The following is a 21,705-nucleotide window of genomic DNA, read 5'->3' as shown; positions in this document are numbered from 1 at the left end:
CATACCCTACCTCAAACAATGCAGTGTCATAATCAGAAAAGTTTTACTATTTTTGGTACAAAATTATGTATAAATATGTTCAAGTTATATACACATCGCATAGGTGAACAAAAAAAAAATATACTTCTTAACCCGCTGAGGACAAGTCCCGAGAATACTCGGGCAGGTGTCTGTGGGAAATGCGTGTTGTAGCAAAATCAGTCCGTCCTCAACGGGGATAATGATTACAGTAAAAAATGCCAACAAATGAGACTTAAACATGCAGAAACACAATAATGATAATATTGATCAGAATATCTTTGAAAATATGAAATGAAAATGCTAGATGGTACTTTGTACATGTACATATAACAGTAATGCAGTAGTGATGAAAGTGATGAATTCAGTGATATTGTGATTTTGGGGGCTTATTTCTCTAATCTCTATGTAATCTGGAGACCAGTGGCTTATTTGGATTTTATTTCAAATGTTATTCTTTGGTGAATGAAAACTAAGAGAAAACTTAAAAATTCAAACATTTCTAGGGTAAAAAAAAGAAAAGAATGTCATGAATCAAGAGCGGAAACGAAAAAAAAAAGGAAAGAAAGTTAGAAAAAAGGAAGGAAGAAAGAAAGTATAAAGAAACAAAGAAGGAAAGAAAGAAAGAAAAAGAAAGAATGAAAGAAAAAGAAAGGAAGAAAGAAGGAAAGGAAGAAAGAAAGAGCAAGAAAGTTAAAGAAAGAAAGAAAGAAAAAGACAACTTCCTCGACAATGCTCATAATTATCCCAAAGAGATTTTCTCCACTAAAAATCTCTTTGTATTTACATATCCCAAAATAAGCCCTCTAGTGTCAGTTTTTGGATAGTGCCGCCTCGCTTTTTTTTTTTTTTTTGCTTCCCAATCAAATCACGTTGCGTTGGCATCATCATGGCGCTTGTTTGCTCAAGTGAGTAATTGAAAGTAACGCTGTAATTTTCTCATATTTGCCGTGGTTTCAATGCTCCGATGTGATATAAAGGATAGGGAGATGTTTGATTTACCTGTTGACAGCATTTGCTTCGAAAGTTTCAGCTGTGATTACCTAAATCGCCACCAATATTATGTTATCCTGTATCTATTGTGACGGTGTGGTAGACATTTCGCTCAGTCCCATGTGTGCAGTCCTATGTCACTTGACACACGTGACGGTGTTTTGCTTTTGCTAGTTTTGGTGAGGTGTTTGTGCATCAGTGTCGATCCGTGTGTGCTGTGGTCTGTCTGTGACTGTGGAGACCCGTGCATTTTTCCCCTTTTTTAACAGAAGTGGGCTGATATGATAACCCATTCAAATCCTTGGCAAGATGCAGTATGCACTGCACTGCACGCAGAAGATATGCACAGCACATTAAAAACTCCCCCTTTGAAAGCTGTGAAATGATAGCCGGGCCGCTGATCGGCTGATCGCCCGGCCGTCCACTTCTCTGCACAGCGCAGTGTGCGAGATTCACTACTCCATGGATCAGTGTGGTGTACACAATGCCTTGCACTCAACATGCTAACTGCGACAGCCGGCTGCGCCGTGCTCCCATAAAAGATCTTCATGTTGAACAAACGGGTGCCTTTGCGGCGCTATATTTCCTTAATTTTTCAACAGAAACTACTAGGAATACTTACATGGGTCGATGAAACCTAAATGACTATCATCGGCGACTGTTTGATGCATTTCATTGCTTGTGATGCACAAAATGATGTTTTATAAGCAGCTCACCGATGTTCACAGAATTCACAATCACTTGCACAAGCGCACAGAATACTTCAACTAACGTAAGCGAAACTGCGGGGAAGCCGCCAGGACCGCGCCGCCAGGCGCGGTCTCCGGGGCTATCAACATGCGTGCTTGCCTTCGTGTTACGTAGCGGTTATGGCGGTGACCTCGCTGAAGAATATGGCGACCAATTTGCATTGTGGTGTTGAGCTTCTTATGTGTGTCGCTCCACACCAGTCTGGGAAACCCGCTCATGAGGACCGCTCCTGCGTATGAGGACTGCCCCCGCCTCATGAGGACCCTGGGGTTCCTCATACTGACCCCGGGGGGAAGTCCTCACGAGGACCCATATTCACTTCTTTTTCATCTCACATCTGACGTATAAATTGTAGCAACTTTGCACGGTGATTTTTTGTTACACACACATGTCCACTATCCATGATGAAAAGAAGAAAAAATCCTGTCTGTTTTTTTCTTCAAAAATCGAGTTTTAATCAACCGATGCAGAGCGCCCATCAAAACACGGGCGCCAACGTGTTCACACAATGCCAGACTGCCGCACCTAGCGGCCTGATCCGTCTAAATATTTTCGGTGCTTTTTTCTGCGGCTCGCACATCTCCGCGCGTGAATCAGCCTCGTGAAGCTGAAGTCTGACATCTTTTCACACAAATTTGCAACGAGAAAAATGAAATCAGTACTAACATGATCTTGTACATATATTCCAAATTACTATTCCACACTGATAGAGTAGGTGGGTACTCCAGTTTGTTAGCAAACTAATCACTTTGTAGGTATGACGAGTTTACTTCCTTCGTCAATTCCGCGCCATCCGCTAATTTTTGTCAGTTTTGGCGCTTTCCTGGAATCATCCCGCGTTGCGACGTCACATCACATCACGCATCCAGCACATCTAGACAGCGCGCAAGCTGAGAGATTTTCAGAGCGAACTTGCGCGCTGTCTGTATGTGCTAATGGGGATGCGTGATGTGATGTGACGTCTCGTCGCGGGATTCCAGAAAAAGCGCCCAAAGTTTAGCGGACGGCGGAATTAACGAAGAAAGTGAACCCATCATACCTACAAAGTGATTAGTTTGCTAATAAACTGGAGTACTCACCTACCTTATCAGTGTGGAATAGTAATTTGGAATATATGTACAAGATCAGGTTAGTACTGATTTCATTTTTCTCGTTGCGAATTTGTGTGAAAAGATGTCAGACTTCAGCTTCACGAGGCTGATTCGCGCGCGGAGATGTGCGAGCCGCAGAAAAAAGCACCGAAAATATTTAGACGGATCAGGCCGCTAGGTGCGGCAGTCTGGCATTGTGCGAACACGTTGGCGCCCGTGTTTTGATGGGCGCTCTGCATCGGTTGATTAAAACTCGATTTTTGAAGAAATAAACAGACAGGATTTTTTCTTCTTTTCATCATGGATAGTGGACATGTGTGTGTAACAAAAAATCACCGTGCAAAGTTGCTACAATTTATACGTCAGATGTGAGATGAAAAAGAAGTGAATAGGGGTCCTCGTGAGGACTTCCCCCCGGGGTCAGTATGAGGAACCCCGGGGTCCTCATGAGGCGGGGGCAGTCCTCATACGCGGGAGCGGTCCTCATGAGCGGGTTTCCCGGACTGACACCCGTACATGTCGCTACCATACATATCGCATGTATTGATACACAAACACCAACGAACACATCAAACAACTTCACAAATTCACACCTTGAAATCATGTAAAAATATGACTTATCGAATCTCAAACATAACGATAGCTTCACTGAATACATGGTTACACCGAAGGAGGAAAATATTTTGCCAAAAATCGCAAATTTGATGTAAATATGCCGAGTTTGGTATCAAACTGTTTGGCCGATCGCACTGGAAATCGTCGCACACATATGTTATAACGTTGTGGGAAAATATGTAAATGACGGAGGTAAAGAGCCAATGATGATGCAGCTTCGGTGTAGCTCCCGATTCATGAATGAAAAATGACGTCATTTTGATGTGTGCGAGGGCAGAAGCGAATTGCGCATGCGCGGAGTTCAGGGCACAAGCCATGGTGCACAGGCAAGCCGCGCATGCGCAATTCGCTACTGCCCTCGCTCGCGTTAGCATGACCTCATTTTTCATTCATGAATCGGGAGCTACACCGAAGCTGCATCATCATTGGCTCTTTGCCCATGTCATTTACATATTTTCCCACAACGTTATAACATATGTGTGCAACGATTTCCAGCGCTATTGGCCGAACAGTTTGATACCAAACTCGGCATTTTTACATCAAGTCTTCGATTTTTGGCAAAATATTTTCCTCCTTCAGTGTAACCATGTATTCAGCGAAGCTATCGTTGTGTTTGAAATTTGATAAGTCATATTTTTACATGATTTTAAGGTATGAATTTGTGAAGTAGTTCGATGTGTTCGTTGGTGTGTGTGTATCAATACATGCGATTTGTATGGTAGCGACATGTACGGGTGTAGAGCGACACACATAAGAAGCTCAACATCACTATGCTAATTAGTCGCCATATTGTGTGGTTTGTGTAGCGTTGTGTACTGATGGGAGCTCTTCAGTCGAGCTCGCCGCCATAGCCGCTACATAACACGATGGCAAGCACGCATGTTGATTGCAGCGCATTGTGTACACCGCACCGATCCACGGAGTAGTGACTCTTGCACACCACGCAGTGCAGTGAAGCAGACGGCCGGGCGATCAGCCAATCAGCGGCCCGGCTATCTTTCTATTGCTGGCTATGGGGAATTGTCTGTGTGCACTGCAAGGCCAAGGGCCCCACAATCAGTAAAAATGCCTAGCCTTTCTTTGCTAGCTACACAGTATGTGATTTTACCCTAATGGGGCACTGCATGTGAATTCGAGTAGATTTCTACCAGACAGAATTTATCACTTGTCACAATCACAATAATGATCAGGCACCACACCACAGCACAGGGTCTATTTAGTGTTATATGATAGGGTGTTCTGGTACTGTGTGCTTGTGTGTGCGCTGTGATCATGGGAAGCAGTGCGTGTGTGTGTATTATGAAAACTCTGAGTCTTACTGCACACTGCGCTCAGTGCTGCGCTGTTTGTTCTGAATGTCCTTCCACCCACCCACCCATGTTGCCACACACAGCATAAACAGCTCAGGAACAGGATGCTCTGCTCTGCTTGGCACTCTATGCAGCATGCCGGGAAACCTTTGGGCTTCATTTGATTTGAAATAAATGGATACCTTGTAGTTGTACTGTATGTATTTTATCTCAAGGAGGGGATCACTAATTAACATATATTGCAGAGGGCATATGTCCACAGTCCTCGGCGAAATTATTCTGTGAGATAATGATTAAAAAAAAAAAATCCAGAAAAACTTATCCAGATCCTTCTATGTCTGTTGCACTGCAGTCTACACAGCTACCGATTTGCAGGCAGCCACTACATGCACACACACACACACACACACCTCGCCTACACTGATAATTTGCGCAAATTGTCCTGGCAGCAGATGGATGAAGGAGGCATAAGAATATTTACATGATTATTTTAGCTACAATGTAACTAAGATTTTGAAAAATCGGAGGCTGTTGTATCGCAGACCTCCTCACACTGTGCGCCATTTGGCAATCTTTTGCGATGCAAGATTGTGTCGCAAGAAATTGTACAGTGAGGTGGGCTTAATATCATACAAATACGATGGCATGTAATGCTGGATAATACCTGCAACGCAGAGCAATAGAATTGCTCATGACATGTATGAAACATGCTCTCCAGCTAATTGGGTACTCTTTTAATTGGGTAAGAAATGCACTGCGCAACACTACGTGACTAAGCAGAGAATACTGTATATTGTACATGCTGGTTTACAGAACTACACTTCGTCATATCAGGTTCTTGTGTAATTCTTCCTAGTAAGTGAATTCTGAGTTCCATCCCAGAATTGTTTTGCAAGTGTTCAGGTGTGACTGTCCTGTAATACTTGGAAGCAGTTACAGATGTCTTTCTTATTCAAATTCAATGTTTCTGTTTTTACATAAAAATGCTGCATGGCAGTAAATTCTTTTCTCATGAGATACATGTATGTTTGATTTCACCCCCACAGTTTCCAATGAGGTACCAGATGTACCCGTTGTGTCTCCAGCATCGGGCAGAGTCTTTGAGAAGAGACTCATTGAGAAATACGTAGCAGAAAATGGCACTGACCCAGTGAACGGACAGCCTCTGTCGGAGGAGCAGCTCATCGAGGTCAAAGGTCAGTGAAAATCTGTGTAAAATGCCTCACGTCAGCGGGTTAACATTGTGCAGCAACAAATACATAGATTTGTGGCATTGATAAGTTAATTTTGCCTAGTTTGGGAGGAATATGAAATTGGTTTTTATTGATTGATCAATTAATTGATTATGTGGTTGTTGCAACATACTTCACAGGCCCATTGCAATGAAAGTAATTCAAGTCTAGGTACATTTGTATTATTTTCTAACCAGACCAAGGGTGGATAGAAAAGCAATCTTCAATTTTTTTTTTGAGAGAGAAAAAAATTGTTCTCCAAAATGTGATGACTCTAATCACAAACTTCTAAAACTGCTGTAGTAATTTTTATCTAAACTCTAAGCTCTTGTGTGGTTACTGCTTGTATAGTTATGTGCTATAGCTTATACTGACACGAATCAGACTGTACCATTTTGCAGTTGCATTTGTCCACTAAAGTCGCTGGATTTCCACAAATACAAACGAACACATCATGTACTGTTGACAAAAAACTGAATTGAACTCGGCGATTTTTTACCACTGCAGTGAACCCGCTGGTGAAGCCACGCCCTCCCACGGCTACCAGCATCCCGGCCATCTTGAAGCTCCTCCAGGATGAGTGGGATGCCTGCATGCTGCACAGCTTCACCCTGCGCCAGCAGCTGCAGACAGCCCGCCAGGAGCTCTCCCACGCCCTCTACCAGCACGACGCCGCCTGCCGTGTCATCGCCAGGCTCACCAAGGAGGTCACAGCTGCACGTGAAGGTTCGCAAAACACATGCTGTCTTTACATAAGTTCAATAATCCACCTCAATATCTCTTTCTCTACATGTGTAAAGATGGCATGATATCTGTGTATTGTGTAGTTTAAATCTGCCATGAATTGTGTTTTTTCTGTACACTGTTAAACCAGAAATCTTCACATGCATGAAACTTTTGTAAATTTCATGAGAAGCCAAAATTCATGAATGTGAAATTCAGGCAAGAGTGTTTGTCTATGCAATGCATTGAATGCTAGTGTCGATTCATGAAAGTTTCATGCTACCAAAAAGGCCATCGGCTTCAATTTGCAAAATTTTCATGCTGCGATTGCATCTGGTTGTACAGTAACATTGTGATTATTATTGCCCTTTAGTGTTGAATACAAGAAACGTGTGATGTCTTTATCTGATTACATTCATAACATTAGCACACATATTGATATGTAGTAGTAAACATTTGAAGAATTTGTTCGCAAAAACCGATAAGTCCATATTTGCCAAATGGAGATATTTACGATTAATGGTTAAGAAAAATAAAGAGAATAATAAGAAAATATTTGCTTCTTTTGACCATAACTTCAAAAATGTACCTTTATATGTAGTGACCAATATATCATTTAAAAGGTATTATTTTGTATTTTATGACAGAGACCGTACTTCAAAATCTTCAAAGATGGACTTATCGGTTTTTTGCAAACGAACTCTTCACTTGTATGAACTTTGTCCAGCAAATCATTTTACTGCAACAACAAATGTCTTGAAAAGTTTTCCTGTGTGCAATCTGGTAGAAAAGAAATTGGATGCAGAGAAGAATTAGACTTATCCATCTTCCCATTGCAGCCCTGGCGACTCTGAAACCCCAGGCTGCCCCAGGCATTGTGCCGGGAGCAGCTATCCCTGCTGCTGTGTCTGCACAGCCCAGCGCTGTGCCAGAACCTATGGAGGCTGCTGAAGCTGGCCCAATGGGCATGACAGACGACATCATCCAGAAGGTAAGAGAGTTCATGCCATCTCTTTCTTCTCTAGCCTTTCTCAGCAAAGAAACCTGTTGGAAAAAAACAAAAACAAAACAAAACTAGAGAGGGGCCATCAAAGGCGGCAGACCCACGCCTTGTACAAAGTCGGGGTAAACATACTGTGCATTCGGTCATCTACCAGAATTCGGTCACTTAATTGCCAGTGTCCTTTATCACCAGCCAGTGCGTTCTACCAAAGATCGTACACTGAAGTGTACGATCTTTGGTTCTACAGTCACATCACACGCAAATCACATCATTTCACATACGGTAACACTCATTCACCACAGGAAAGTCCTTTAGTCTCCTCCAAAAATCCATCGAAAATCCCAAATTCCACCGTCAAAAGTGCAGATTCGGAACTTTTCCAAGCGCGCGCGAATTAAGTCCAGTTTTAAGAGTATTGTCTACGCGACGGGTCGCCGAAAAAGCGCTAAAAATCGAGAAAAACGCCGTTTTCTTGCGGGATATTTTGCTTATAGCAAGCCGAGAGTGTGTTGATATCAAAGGTCGTATGAGTGTACGATCTTTGATGGTATCCACAAAAGCGCAAAAGAAAAACAAAATTTACGTACCCCCTAGGCAATTACCCCTATGATTAGTGTCTACGGGAATTATTCAATGCAAGGGTTAAATGCAAATGTCTACTGCACCAGTATTCGGTCACCAACGAGCGCCGCAACGTCCCCGATGCTATTTTGCACCAACAGGGTAGAGCGCGATGCATTTTCAGCGGCCTTGCACACGCATTGACATTGAGCGCGCATATCGTGCAGTGTGACTGCGACCGAGCAAATGCTCCTCCAACGAAAAAAAACAATCAATTTTAATTTGAAAAATCATCAAAATACGGGCCAGTTTGTGACGACGGAGAACGAACTTTCATAAATCCAGAAGGACATAGTCCTTCAAATAGGCCTAAACGTAAATTTCGGAATTCTTACGAACATTTGAGCAGCGAAGTCCGATCGTTTGGGAGTTTATGTTTTCGTATGGTAGCGGAAAATCGCAAAGTGAGAAACGGAAAATTTTCGGAGTGGTCACTATACCATGGGGTCAAAACTTAAAGGTCGCACAGAATTTGCAAGGGTCAACCGATTATCACCAAAATCTAATCGATTCTTTCCTGTCATTATTCAGACATCCCCTGAACATTTCGTGCAAATCCGTTTACCCGTTCTCTTGTTATCTTGTACACAAACAAACAAACAAACAAACAAACAAACAAACAAACAAACATACGGAACCCTTTACATAACCCCCTGCCGATTTTCATCGGCGTGGGTAACAAAACGTGATTTCAAATACTGTCAGATTATGCTCTCTTGTGACTGAAACTGACAGCTTTCCCTATGTGCCATTTCTGTGTTAGATAGCATAATCAAAGCATGTGAAAAGATTTTCTTCACATCTATGAGAGAATCAGGGTTAAATACATTTAAATAGGTTAGACTACATACACAAGTACAATCTCTACTGATGGAATTATTTGCCTTTGCTGTCCATTGTCTGTGTGTCTGCTAGTAATAGTTTGCAGTGTTAAAGTAACAAATAGCAAACAGAATTTGATTTAAAAATTCTCGGATCACCTAAAAAAAATGGAGGAGTGGCAAGATGTACATCCCGGATCAAGTGGTTGTAGATTTGAGGATGATCTGGAATCGGTTCTAAATTTGGGAGTCATTTGAGTAGATTCCTTGCCAGTGCAAATCGGTACATTTTGGATTATTTTCAATATTTGAGATAAGAGCCTCCAGGTGTGTTCAGTATTGTGTATGATTCCATTTGCATAGTGTAGCTATATGGAATTGAGTGTAACAAAATCATGACTGATGTTATTTCCAGCTGCAAGAACGTGCCAACGTGCTGACTGCCGAGCGTAAGAAGCGTGGCAAGAAGGTTCCCGATGAACTGGCCCCTTCAGAGGATATCAGGAACTACCGGCCCAGGGCTACTCACCCGGTAAGTCATCTCTCTCTCTACCTCTCATTGTCTGCTTGCTGGGTTTAATTTTTCACAGTTCTTCCATATTTGTTTTAGAGAATTTTTAATTTTTTATATGGCAGTAAGTAACAAGTATATCATTTAATATCATTTCGTCTATACAATTAAAGGTTTCTCAGTGGGAAAAAGACAAGAGTGTTTTATACTCAAGGGTAAATGAAACAATTACGGAATTAAATGATTCACTGAGTCTGAGAGATTATGATGATGATGATGACGATGATGATGATGATGGTGATTATTATTATTATTATTATTATTGTTTATTTGGCCGTATTGCAATATAACATATATTGTACATACAAGTGTACATATATAAAATGTATGAAAGATACATGTATGTACATGTATAAAATGTATAAAAGATACACCAGAAGGTAGCTGTAGTAGTGATTAGAATAACTGATATTCTGTTTTAATGAATATTCATGACATCCTCCGGACAGGGTCTGCACAGCGCCAGTATCCCTGGTATCCTGGCTCTCGATCTCCAGGCATCAGATACATCCAAGGTCCTCACAGGTAGGTCTCCATGGAAACGGATGATACTCTATCTCTTGGAAGTGAGAAGGGTTGATATGTTGAGCCATACGAGACTCCAGAGATGTCTTCAATTATATTACATCAGAGCAAGTTTTCATATATTATTATGTACACCTGAAGCCATATTGTGGCAACTATGTGTAAGTTCCCTATATCGCAAGACTGAGATGAAAGTAGACACAGCTCACTGCAAGTAATTTGTATTAATGTGTAGTTCTGTGTGATTTGCTTTATTTGGGGTTTTTATGTATCTACCATCTGATAAATTAACTAATTGTTTCTGTGCGTGCTGAAAAATCAGTGATATTTAGCAGTGATGTCTGTGTGAAGGTCTGAATGCTTTTGATGGCAAAACTAGTAGAACACTGTCTACCCTCCCCCAATGCTTATAGACCCAAGAATGTGGATGGTACGTGGATGTCAAATCATGGAAGGTTTACCCAGGAGAGAGAGAGAGCAATTGACCCCTATACAAGTTTACTGTCCTGTTCTCTCTTTTAGGTGGGGCTGACAGGAACGCAGTGGTGTTCAACAAGGACACGGAGCAGGTGACGGCCATCTTGAAAGGACACGCCAAGAAGGTCAACAATGTCATATACCACCCCACAGAGGTACGGAAAGTCCCTTCCACTGAAAGTGCAACAGCAGACAATGACTGACAACTTACTCTTATTTACTTTGATATTTGCAATAAAATGCATATGATTTAAATGATTTAAAACTAGCTACAGTATTGTCATGCACACGAGCAAATAGCCTCTCACAATTGTCACAGAAGTATTGAAGGTTGATCTAAAGTTGTTTTGTTTTGTTTTGTTTTGTTTTGTTTTTTTTTTGCATTTTGCTGTTGGTACCATTAGACACGACTGTATGTGAATATAAGTTTCCTAATGGTAAAGGAGGGCAAATGGTTTGTTGAAAGTCATATGCCTTCAAACTGTGACATTGTCATTTAGATCAGGATTCTTTCAAAAACGAGACTGCTGTACATGTCAGATGAAAATGAGAGAAATATTTCACCACAGCCATTGATGAATCGATGCATCCAAATACCTTCAATCAATGCTTGCTGTCAAGTGTGCTGCTGTGGTCATCGAACATGACATTTTTTTACACCATTCTTTCTTTTCCTCGCAGGACGTGGTCTTCACTTCCTCCCCCGATGCCACCATCCGCATCTGGATCGTCCAGAACGCATCCTGCTCGCAGGTCGTGCGCGCCCACGACGCCGCCGTCACCGGCCTGAGTCTTCACGCCACTGGCGACTTCCTGCTCAGCTGCTCGGAGGATCGCCACTGGGCCTTCTCAGACATCGCCACAGGCCGCGTCCTTACCAAGGTCTCAGATGACTCTGTCGGACATGGTGAGTTTGCCTCGTCGTCCCAGATGAGTTAAGTGAAATATCTCATCAGGGGATTTTTCCTTCATGTAATGTGTTGGTGTTGGTGATTTATTGTGTGGACAATTACAAACTATAAACATAGCCAGGATGAGGGAAGAAAGCACAAAATTTGGCTGCATGAATTGACAGAAGAAAATTGAGTAAGGAAAATGTCAGTTAAAAGAATCTGTTTTAAAACCCGTTTTACTACTTGCTATTTGTACAAGATGGGCTGAGAAAGTTTTATTGATGTAGACTGCAGATTTTCTTGCCTGCAGAGTTGTTTAGGATTTGAGGCAAGTGCTGAGAAAAATGTTGTTCCAGTATTATTGTTTTACACATAATTTTGAAATGTTGCATATCATACCATGGCTTGAATATCTTTTCAAGTAGCAATCACTTTGTTCTCTGTGACTCCCAGCCTTGACCTGTGCCCAGTTCCATCCTGATGGTCTCATCTTTGGCACGGGAACGGCGGACAGTGTCATCAAGATCTGGGATCTGAAGGAGTGCACCAACGTGGCCAACTTCCCCGGTCACTCGGGACCGGTCACGGCCCTGGCCTTCTCGGAGAACGGCTACTACCTGGCCACGGCTGCCGACGACGCCATCGTCAAACTATGGGATCTGAGGAAGCTGAAGAATTTCAAGAATATCACCCTTGACGACAACTATGAGGTATGTTTCTCTCCTAGATCACTAACAATCATCATTTGTGATGTGTTTTTGATTACAATGACCATTTTTTTTATTTGTTGGCGTGACTGATAGGCATAACTTGTTTATATGCGATGTGGATGAGTAAAGACGATAAAGTGCTTGTACTTTTCATACATATGATAGGACACTATTCAAAGTTGTGAGAGTGCAGAGTTTAGTCTGATTCCAGACTTTTGAACTCTGCCAAAAAACCCACTTTTTAGACTGTTTGCAGTTCAAATGCATTGAAATGTTCATTGTTTAAGGCTCTACAGACTCTTTTTCATAAGTTTCAGATGTTTTCAGACTTTTTCTGCAAGTACTCTCACACCCCTGAATATTGCTAGCTGTTGCCAAATGAAAAAGGGTTGACTGTTTTGCTGTTGATACAGAAATTTCTATGCGCTCATTATTCGCCTCTTTTCCCATTCAGTCGTACAAGAGGATAGTTTTGTGCCTTCTTGACAAAATCTCAGCTTGAGGTCCAAAGTCGGAATTACAAAAAAAAAAAAGTAATCTTCTTTATCTTCTTTATATTTCATCATCCTTCCAAGCTGAAGATAATTGCCGATGACTTTTGCCAACAAAGTACAATTTTAATCTGTTCCCCACTTTCTCGACTAGATCAAATCCCTGACCTTTGACCAGAGTGGATCTTACCTGGCTGTAGCAGGGACAGACACCAGGGTGTTCCTCTGCAAGCAGTGGCAGGAACTGGCCGTCCTCACTGGTAAGTTGTCTTCTTGTCTGCGATACTAATGATAGGATCCTTGTGTCTGTCTAGTCATACATCCATCTGTTTGTCTCTATCTCTCTCGCTATCGAGTGACACACTGACAGGAGATGCAGACCAGTTTCTTCCGGAATGTTCAATATTTTTGTCCCCTTGTATGGCCAGAGTTCATGGAAGTTTGTGAAAAAAACATATGAGAAAAAAGGGGAAAGTTATCCAGTGTTGCCAAACATTCAGAACTGTTGAAGATGAAATATGGTGATAAGGAGGAAATCATTCTGCAAGAAATGAGTGTATCAATTTTTTTTTGCTCCAATTTGTTTTTATCTTTCCAGTATTCTGTTTTACAGTGAATTAAAGGCATGATTTACCAATTGCAGATAAAACAAAAACTCAACTTTAGTGCTTCAAAATAGTTCTAAAATGTGAGGTAGGGATAGAAACAACGAATGTAAAAATTTGGATCAGTATAATCATATAATTAATGTTAAGTATTGTTAAATATACAAAGTCTGAACAAAAGTTATAAAAAAATGTCTCTAGACTAAACCATCCATAGTTATGGTTTATTGAGAAAAATAGTGATGTCTTGATATATATTTAGGCTTTATTGCAAAATATTTACATGGTAGGATGTTTTGTGATACAACTGACCTACACATATGCATCAAATGTGATATATCGAACATTTTTAGAATTACTGCTCCCTATGGTAAACAGTACCTCTAACAGTAAACATGCTCTCAAATGGGGGATTACTATGTTGATCCATATTACAACTGGAGTTAAATATTCAGCTGGGGTAACTAATTTCAAACAAGCACAGATATATGTAAGTCATTCCTGTAAGACGTCATCATCCTTGAGACTTATGCTCGTGTTGTATTATGCCCGATGGAAATATGGCAGTGAGGGAGCCATCAGTGTTACACTCATTTCTAGATCATACCACTGTGAAGACAGGTGGCAGGTTCTAATTATAAGCCAGTTGAGAGATAGCTCATGTGCACATGGGTACAAATGACCTTTCATTTTTCTCACTTGGTTAGGCTCTTCACTCGATTCAAAGCGACGCAATGCATCAGCTTGCCTAACATAGCAATTTATGGGAATCGCATTCAAACACAGAATGAACCTGCATAGATCAAGTGACCAGAATGGTTCGTCAGTCAATACTTTGGGAAGCATCCATTTCATTGTGCTGTATTGAATGCATGTTCTTACTTTTTCTGTTCACATTGCCAAATACCAGACTTGCTGTCAGGTGAATGTACTAGCAGGGACCATTAATAAGGATTACATAAATAATCATTGCATCACAGATGCTTATCTCAGTGAATTTAAAAACCAACCTGTCTCTCAGTATGAATGACCATTTTCTGCTCATGCGCAAACTGGATCCCCAAACTGGCTTATTCGTATGACTGTCCTTCACACTCTCCCGTTTCAAACTCTCAACTCGGAAATGCGGAAAAGCTGGACAGCTGTTAGAACCAACGTATATGTATTGAAGATGCAATATTGTAGAAGTTCTGTAGAATATTTGTGAAGATAAGTTTTAGAGAGATTGATTTATTGAAGGGAACCATCTTTCTTGCACTCATTTCCAGATCACACTGCCATGACGACAGGTGTCAGGTTCGGTCAGCATGCATCGTTCCTGGCTTCGGCCAGTATGGACAGGAGTCTGAAGTTCTACAGCCTCTAACTATGGTCATCACCTCTTACCAATGGTCAGTTTCATCAGGTATTTCTTGGCCATGTGACAGAGACGAATAACCAAAATAATTACCGTGACAACAACTATAAAGAGCCAATCTGCTGTAGCCGTCTTTCTGTTGCTGTGATTGGTGATATTGCAGTAGATTTAAACTTAAAGTAATCTCCTAGGTAATTGGATCCATGTGAGTCCCCCACCTCTAAAGAATTATGAATACTCCATAGCTACACAACATCTGAATCACTGTCATGACATTTTGTGCTTTAGCCTTGTGTCTATGCCTATTTCATTTCCAGAACTTACTGGTTAGTTTGTCTTGATTTGTGAGTTAATAATTATGTTATATTGATGAGTTTTCTTCCCGTCGACACATGAAGCTCTTTCATGGCATATTTTTGAAGTAGCCGCATGTCGTTGCTCACTAATTTTCAAATCTTGCTGATTACTTCGTATTTGATATTATGTTTTGTTTTAGGGTTTTGTTGTAACGACAATTTTGTTTTTCTCCATACTTACGATACTACTGTCTTGTGCATCTCTGTTTATGTGTATGATTTTCCATCAAACTTTCCTGATTCAAGCCCTTGGCTTGGAAATATTCAACAGATGAACAATTTATAGACACACTGACATTTGAGCTGCAAGATTAATGAAGTGATTTTGAAATTATGTGTAAGTAAGTTGTAAAAAGATTCTCATTTTCATTCTGCCTCTGCCAAGGAGTGTTGCAAGAGTCATTACTTGTCATCTGTTTTCTTTTGGCTAGTTTGGAAGCAAATGTGTAATAACATCCGAATATACATTGTTCTGCTAAGTTTGTGATGCTGTATCAAAATTACTCGGGCGGTTGCGCAACAGTGCAAATTTGTGCTCTTATGCATATATATGATATGAAACCCTGTCTCCTAAATTAAATCCTCATATGTTGCTATATTTTCAAGAAGGAAAAGATAATTTTCTTCTTCTATTCCATATTCTTCTTCCTTGCCCTTTCCTGCCTTTGAAGAACCGGTTTCGTGGCAATGATTTGTCCAAAATGGACTCTATTTCCATTTGATAGAGAGGAAGACAGGATGAAAACCAATACAGCTAAATTCTGTGGCAGGGAGCAAAAATTAATCTGTTATATGATGGCGACACTTTTTAAAATTGTGTTAGGAGATTCAAAAGGATAAATGCATTATTTTGTAGAATGTAACAAGCATTATTTTGTTGTCAGTTTAAAACAAAATGATTTCAAAGTGTGAAAATGAAAAACTATATCTTAGTTATGAGAAGTACTAGCAGTGCCTACTGTATAAAATAATGTCAAATGTGTGCCTGTGATGTACTTGTAAAGCTATGTGTACATTTCTTTGAGCGACACATTTTTTTATGACGTCATAAGCTTTTGAATGAATTTAATTGCATTCTCCATTCATTTGCCCGACATTAGAAATTATCCTTTTGAAAAAAAACCAAACAAACCTTGTTTTCTCATGTTTATAGATACTTTAGACTAGTTCTTGCTTTTGTGTAATGCATTTCTACATATTTAACAATAAACTCATTCACTCAGTAAACACTGTACAGCAAACCATCGGATTGTTGAATTCCCTGGAGTCTTGACTTACAGCGAACATTGTAGGATGTCCTGACGGTCCCTACTATTGTGGTGGGTGAGCTTTGAAGCCGAAAATGGTCTCGCAGAATGGATTTTACATATATACATAGATTTCATGGTAATGGAAAGTTTTAAGAAGTTGATGGTTTTGCTGTGCAAGGTTTTGGTATCAAATCACTTACAGAACAACGGTTTTGTCTCGAATTTCAGTCTTTGGGAATTTCAGAAGAAAAAGCAGGAGAATATGCCACATGTAAAATGTGAAGCAGATAGTTTCACTCATAAGTGCATATTGCATAAAAGTTGCATTACTATGTACATGTACATTTGAAAAGAAAGAAAAAACGATGTAAACATAAATGTGTATTCTACTGAGTCGTAAAGTAAATCTTTGTAAAACGAGCATCGCAAAAACATTACTTGATCTACAGCATATGCTGTGAATGATACATTTTGTAACGGCACATCAGTTTATGGAAGCATGAATGAAGATGCCCCGATGCACACATGTCTCTATTCCAGTATGTGCAGACATGAGTATATTATCTTTCTTCAGTTCATAGAAGCTAAGGTGACTGTACACCATTGTATATCAGTGGGAGACATATGAAGCTTTGCCAGGAGGGAGAGCCTAGATTGGGCAATATATCCAATTGATCCTCTTACTGGGACTCTTCAAAATGAATGGAAAGATGTTTTGTTTTATAGAATACTGAAGTACATACCCTATTTTTCTGAACACTGGAAAAATCATAATCCCAGATGTTGAGAGCAATACAAGACAAAACAAAATGAAAAAGTATGACATTGGACAGGATCCATTTTAAAGTGATTGCAGCATAATCTCTCAGCAAATTTGAGAAATTAATGAAGAGAAACTTCTCTCAAATAGTGGCTTAGTCCCAAACGCATATTGGGGAATATGTGAAATTCAGCAGTTACTGAAGTATACTCTGTAAACTCTGTGGGCAGCATTTGTGTAATGTGAGCACAATGTGTCATATTATGCTCCTTCCCCTAAATTTATTTATTTATTTTTTTTTTTAGTCACATTCATCCAGGCTCGCCTCATGAGTGGTCAAGCTCTAACCTGGAGCTGCAGGTGACGCAAGGCCCCTTCATTCACAAGAATTATCGATTTGTTGATCACAATGCAAAAATTTTACCTGCTGCCTTTCGCAAATTGGCCCAAACTCCAATCACTTGCAAGTAAAGCCATTCTAAAGCGCACATGTCTGAATAATGAGTGGGAAATGAACCCAGGCATCCTCACCATGGGCTTAGTTTGTCTCATTGAATCATGTCGTTTACCAGGGCTGCACGCTACCCATTTTTTGCTGCTGGTCTGACCTGTCTGTCGGACCATTAGGTACCTACCCAGTTTCTCCATCTTTTACTGGTCCATTCCTGAAAAAGTTACTGGTCTGACAGTGATTTCTACTGGGCAGGGACCGTCGGACCAGTGGCAGTGTGCAGCGTTGCATTTACAACAACAACAACAACAACAAAATATATATATATATATATTTGTTTGCATGCCACTCACTTATTCTGTGTTTTGATATTATGAGGGTTTAAAAAAAGGCCCTGATTTTTGCAATGTGAAATGCAATAAGTTATTCATTTATGTGTCTGCATACAGGAATTTTCTGTTTGTGCATGGCATTTCAAAATCAATTTTAATTACTATTTTTTTCAGATGTGTGTACATGGGTTGTATACGAATGGTCCTGTCTTTGTCCTTGATTATTTTTTTAATTGAAAATTGAACAGGGCATGGGAATGCATCTTTGAGAATGCAGTGCACCTTGCCTATCTTTTAGACATACTCGCAGAACTACCTTTTGTTGTACATACCCTTAAATACACACACACACACACACACACACACACACACACACATAGAAAAATATGGAAACATTTGTCATTTAAACTTCTTTTGTAAACACCAGTATATGTTGCAAATGTCTGTGAATGTGAAAACTGTAAATAGTTACTGCATTTGTCATTTGGTCAATAAAAAACCTGCATTTCCATGAATGACTTTTGCATCTGACTGTCATTTTGTACAGATTTTAAACTGTCTTTTCTGACTGGCAGTTGTGATGGGGAAGTGTTGTGGATAATCTTGCACAGAACTAGACTAAATACAGCCGTAGGGGAAATTTGCGTTCAAACTTAAGTTCAATCCCCCTTGAAAGCTGTCAGTGACAGGCCAAAGATTTAAGAGTTATACCCAATCAAATCATATCGTTTATCACGCTACACCACAAGCCACTCATATTACCATATGTGGTCTCATTTTGGAGTATAACACCTCTTGCATAGTACCTGCTTCTGCAGAGTGTGTCACAAAAACAAGAAGGCTCTATTGCTTTCAGTAACTTTGCAAGAGGACATATAATAGAGGGTGCGTTCGAGCGCTCTGAAGCGAACCAAAGCGAACTGAACTAAAGCGTACCGTACCATTGGCGTACCATGCCAGTTTTGGAGCGTTCGAGCGCTCTGTTGAGAAAGCTTACCTCAAGAGTTATTTTTAGAAAAGGTCACACATTTTTGTAGCAAGAATGTCATTCACCTAGCGTTTGAACTACTTACACCTGTCCCGAACAAAGAGAAAGATGTCTTTGCATTTTGATGTATGCGCATGATACGCGCATGCTTTACAACGAACTTTTGGTACGTTTGGTACGCTTTTGGAGCACATCGGGAAGTGGTCCACTTTTGGCTCGGTACAGTGCGGTACGGTACACTTTAGGAGCGTTCGAGCGCTCCTCTGGCGCGGGTACGGTACGGTACAGTTCGCTTTAGGAGAGCGCTCGAACGCACCCTGAGATAGCATGTATGGCATAGTTGTACCATGGTTGAAGTGAAAATGATAACATAGATTCTATGTATTAAACAGACTTACGAATATTAGTATAAGGCAAGTTTCATCGTAATAATGATAATTACCATTATTGCTGCGAGTATAGTATCTTGTATAGTACAACTGTATATGCATTCACATATAAATCTTAAAGGAGTTTATAGAAACCTGAAGTGTATTATGAGTTAGATTTTATGTTACACATATTTCATGATCAAACCATATGATTTGCTTGACACCTTTTTTTTTGGGGGGGGGGGAGGGGAGGATTCATTCATTGAGGAAAGGCCAACGAGAGACCAATTTATTTGATATCATGTGCAGTTAACTCTAGTTGATATTTTGATTTGCATAGCTGTTTAAAAGAAAAAGAATAGTAATGTGTAATCTGTTAAATGTAAAATCTGAAGGATTTTGTTAAAGGGCTTACACGTGAGAGCTGGAACCTTTAATTCCGCCCAGAGCCTTTTGATTGAGTCAACACTTAATGTTGGATTATCGTCATCCACCTCAAAATTGGCAGCATCATCTCGGCAGACAACACTGAAATATCACAGACAGGGAAGTATCCTAATCATGCGCAGAATGGAGATAAAAATCAGTGAATTCAACAAGGAATGCACACACACACACATACACACACACACACACACAATTGCATGACAACCTCCACATCACAAACTGCACTATCTCCTTGTGACAAAAATAATGGCACTAAAATACACTTGTTTCATGATCTTTCTTCCAGAATAGTGGTACTATTTTTGCTATTAATGAATTATAATACACGTTGACATTAAATTTCTAAAATCAGATTGTATGCTCTCATTCCTAAAGAAAGAGGGCTTTGCATAATTATGAAGTTTATAGCTGTCCCCACTGCGTAACTTCAGATCATTGTTGATCTGTGTGACAACCTAAATATTAAACCTTGATATATCACAATATAACACTTTGGTAACAGTGCCATTTTGTAACAACAGCCAATAAAGTTTTTATTTCTTTTCTTTTCCATGGAATAGAGAGTAGTTTAAAGAATCAGTCCAAGATAGAAAGAGAGGGAGAGAGAGAGAGAGAGAGAGAGAAAAGAAGGGGAAGAGATAGTGAGAAAAAAAAAATATTTGTATCCCTAGTGGCTAGCTTTGTCCATTGCCCAAGTTAAGTTTAGCATTGTTATCCAAAAGCTGATAACCATCTTCACACAAAATCTGGCATGGGGCTCTTGAAAGACAGCAGACACAATGAATGTTTTAGCCCCCACACACAGACTATGTCTGACCTGTACAAAGGAAATGGGCCAACTGTATCGAAAAGTAAAACAAGATGAAGCAGAAAGTGAACAAATTGGCCGTAGCCAAAAAACAAAGCAAAACAAAACCAACAATTACTTGTGGAAAGAGGCCTAAATGTTGCTCCCATCCCATGGGGGAAAATGGAGATGTTCAAAGGACACACTTTCCTTCCTTATCTGTATAGACAGTCAGTTTTACAGTAAAAAAACAAACAAACAAAACAAAACAGTTGTTTTGATGCTAATTCAATAAAATCATGTCACAGTTTGGGAGACTGATGAAGATCATTCAACTTTTACAAGTGTGTTTGGTTTACCATAAAAGCCTGATAAAGTCACTATCTATTGATTCCTTGTGTTTAAATTTTTCGAGTCACCTGACTGTAAGCTTTCCAGACATACATTATTGTCTGCAGCTATTTCAAATAGACATAACTCAGCAACAGCGAGACGATTGACAGTTTGAAGTTCAGTGCTAGATCCCGTCAAGCTGGAGAAATAGCATTTTACCACACACACCCACACACATAATTGTATGTGTGTATATATATATATATGTATATATTATATATATATACATATACACACATATGTGTATATACATATATATATTATATATATATATGTCTTTATATATATACATATACACACATATGTGTATATACATATATGTCTTTATATTATCACATATTTCACATCACTCAAAGAATTGTCCACAAAGAAAATACAACTGATGCTTTGTAATGTGTTCTCATTTTATAACAATTTAATGAGTATGCAAAAGTTGTGCATCTGCAAATAATTTACAAACAATGATATATGTCCAAGTTTTGTAATATCAGCTGTAACTAACATTGAAAAGAAGTCAATCTTGTCAATGAAAAATTCACTATTCTGCAAACACGATTCCATTTTCCTTGGGCCAGTCAATTATGAAGTGCTGTAAACCTCTCTGCTTTCTACACCACTGCTGTAATTTTGTCATGTACAGGGATCATTACGAGTTTCCTGAAAATGTATTTAAAGGTTTGGCATTTTCAAATAGAGATCTTCTGTAACATAATAGAATGACAGAACATCATGTTTTTACTCTGTAAGGTTGTCAACACAAAGGC

The 21,705-nt window shown here is 39.8% G+C and overlaps 1 protein-coding gene across 1 annotated transcript; it reads left to right on the top strand.

The window, feature by feature from the left end:
* Positions 1–907: 907 nt before the first annotated feature.
* On the top strand, positions 908–16,247 carry LOC139711431 (pre-mRNA-processing factor 19-like). Its single transcript, XM_071623314.1, has 11 exons — positions 908–926; positions 5,824–5,973; positions 6,517–6,735; positions 7,572–7,723; positions 9,593–9,709; positions 10,198–10,273; positions 10,796–10,905; positions 11,432–11,657; positions 12,097–12,353; positions 12,999–13,104; positions 14,718–16,247. The coding sequence occupies exons 1-11, from the start codon at positions 908–910 to the stop codon at positions 14,813–14,815; spliced, it is 1,530 nt and encodes a 509-aa protein (XP_071479415.1). The 3' UTR covers positions 14,816–16,247.
* The last annotated feature ends 5,458 nt before the right edge of the window (positions 16,248–21,705 follow it).

Source organism: Diadema antillarum, unplaced genomic scaffold (assembly GCF_040938485.1).
Source record: "Diadema antillarum isolate AM-2024a unplaced genomic scaffold, OU_Dant_1.0 seq00001659_RagTag, whole genome shotgun sequence".
Classification (NCBI taxonomy): domain Eukaryota; kingdom Metazoa; phylum Echinodermata; class Echinoidea; order Diadematoida; family Diadematidae; genus Diadema; species Diadema antillarum.
This window is presented reverse-complemented; position numbering and strand designations above follow the sequence as displayed.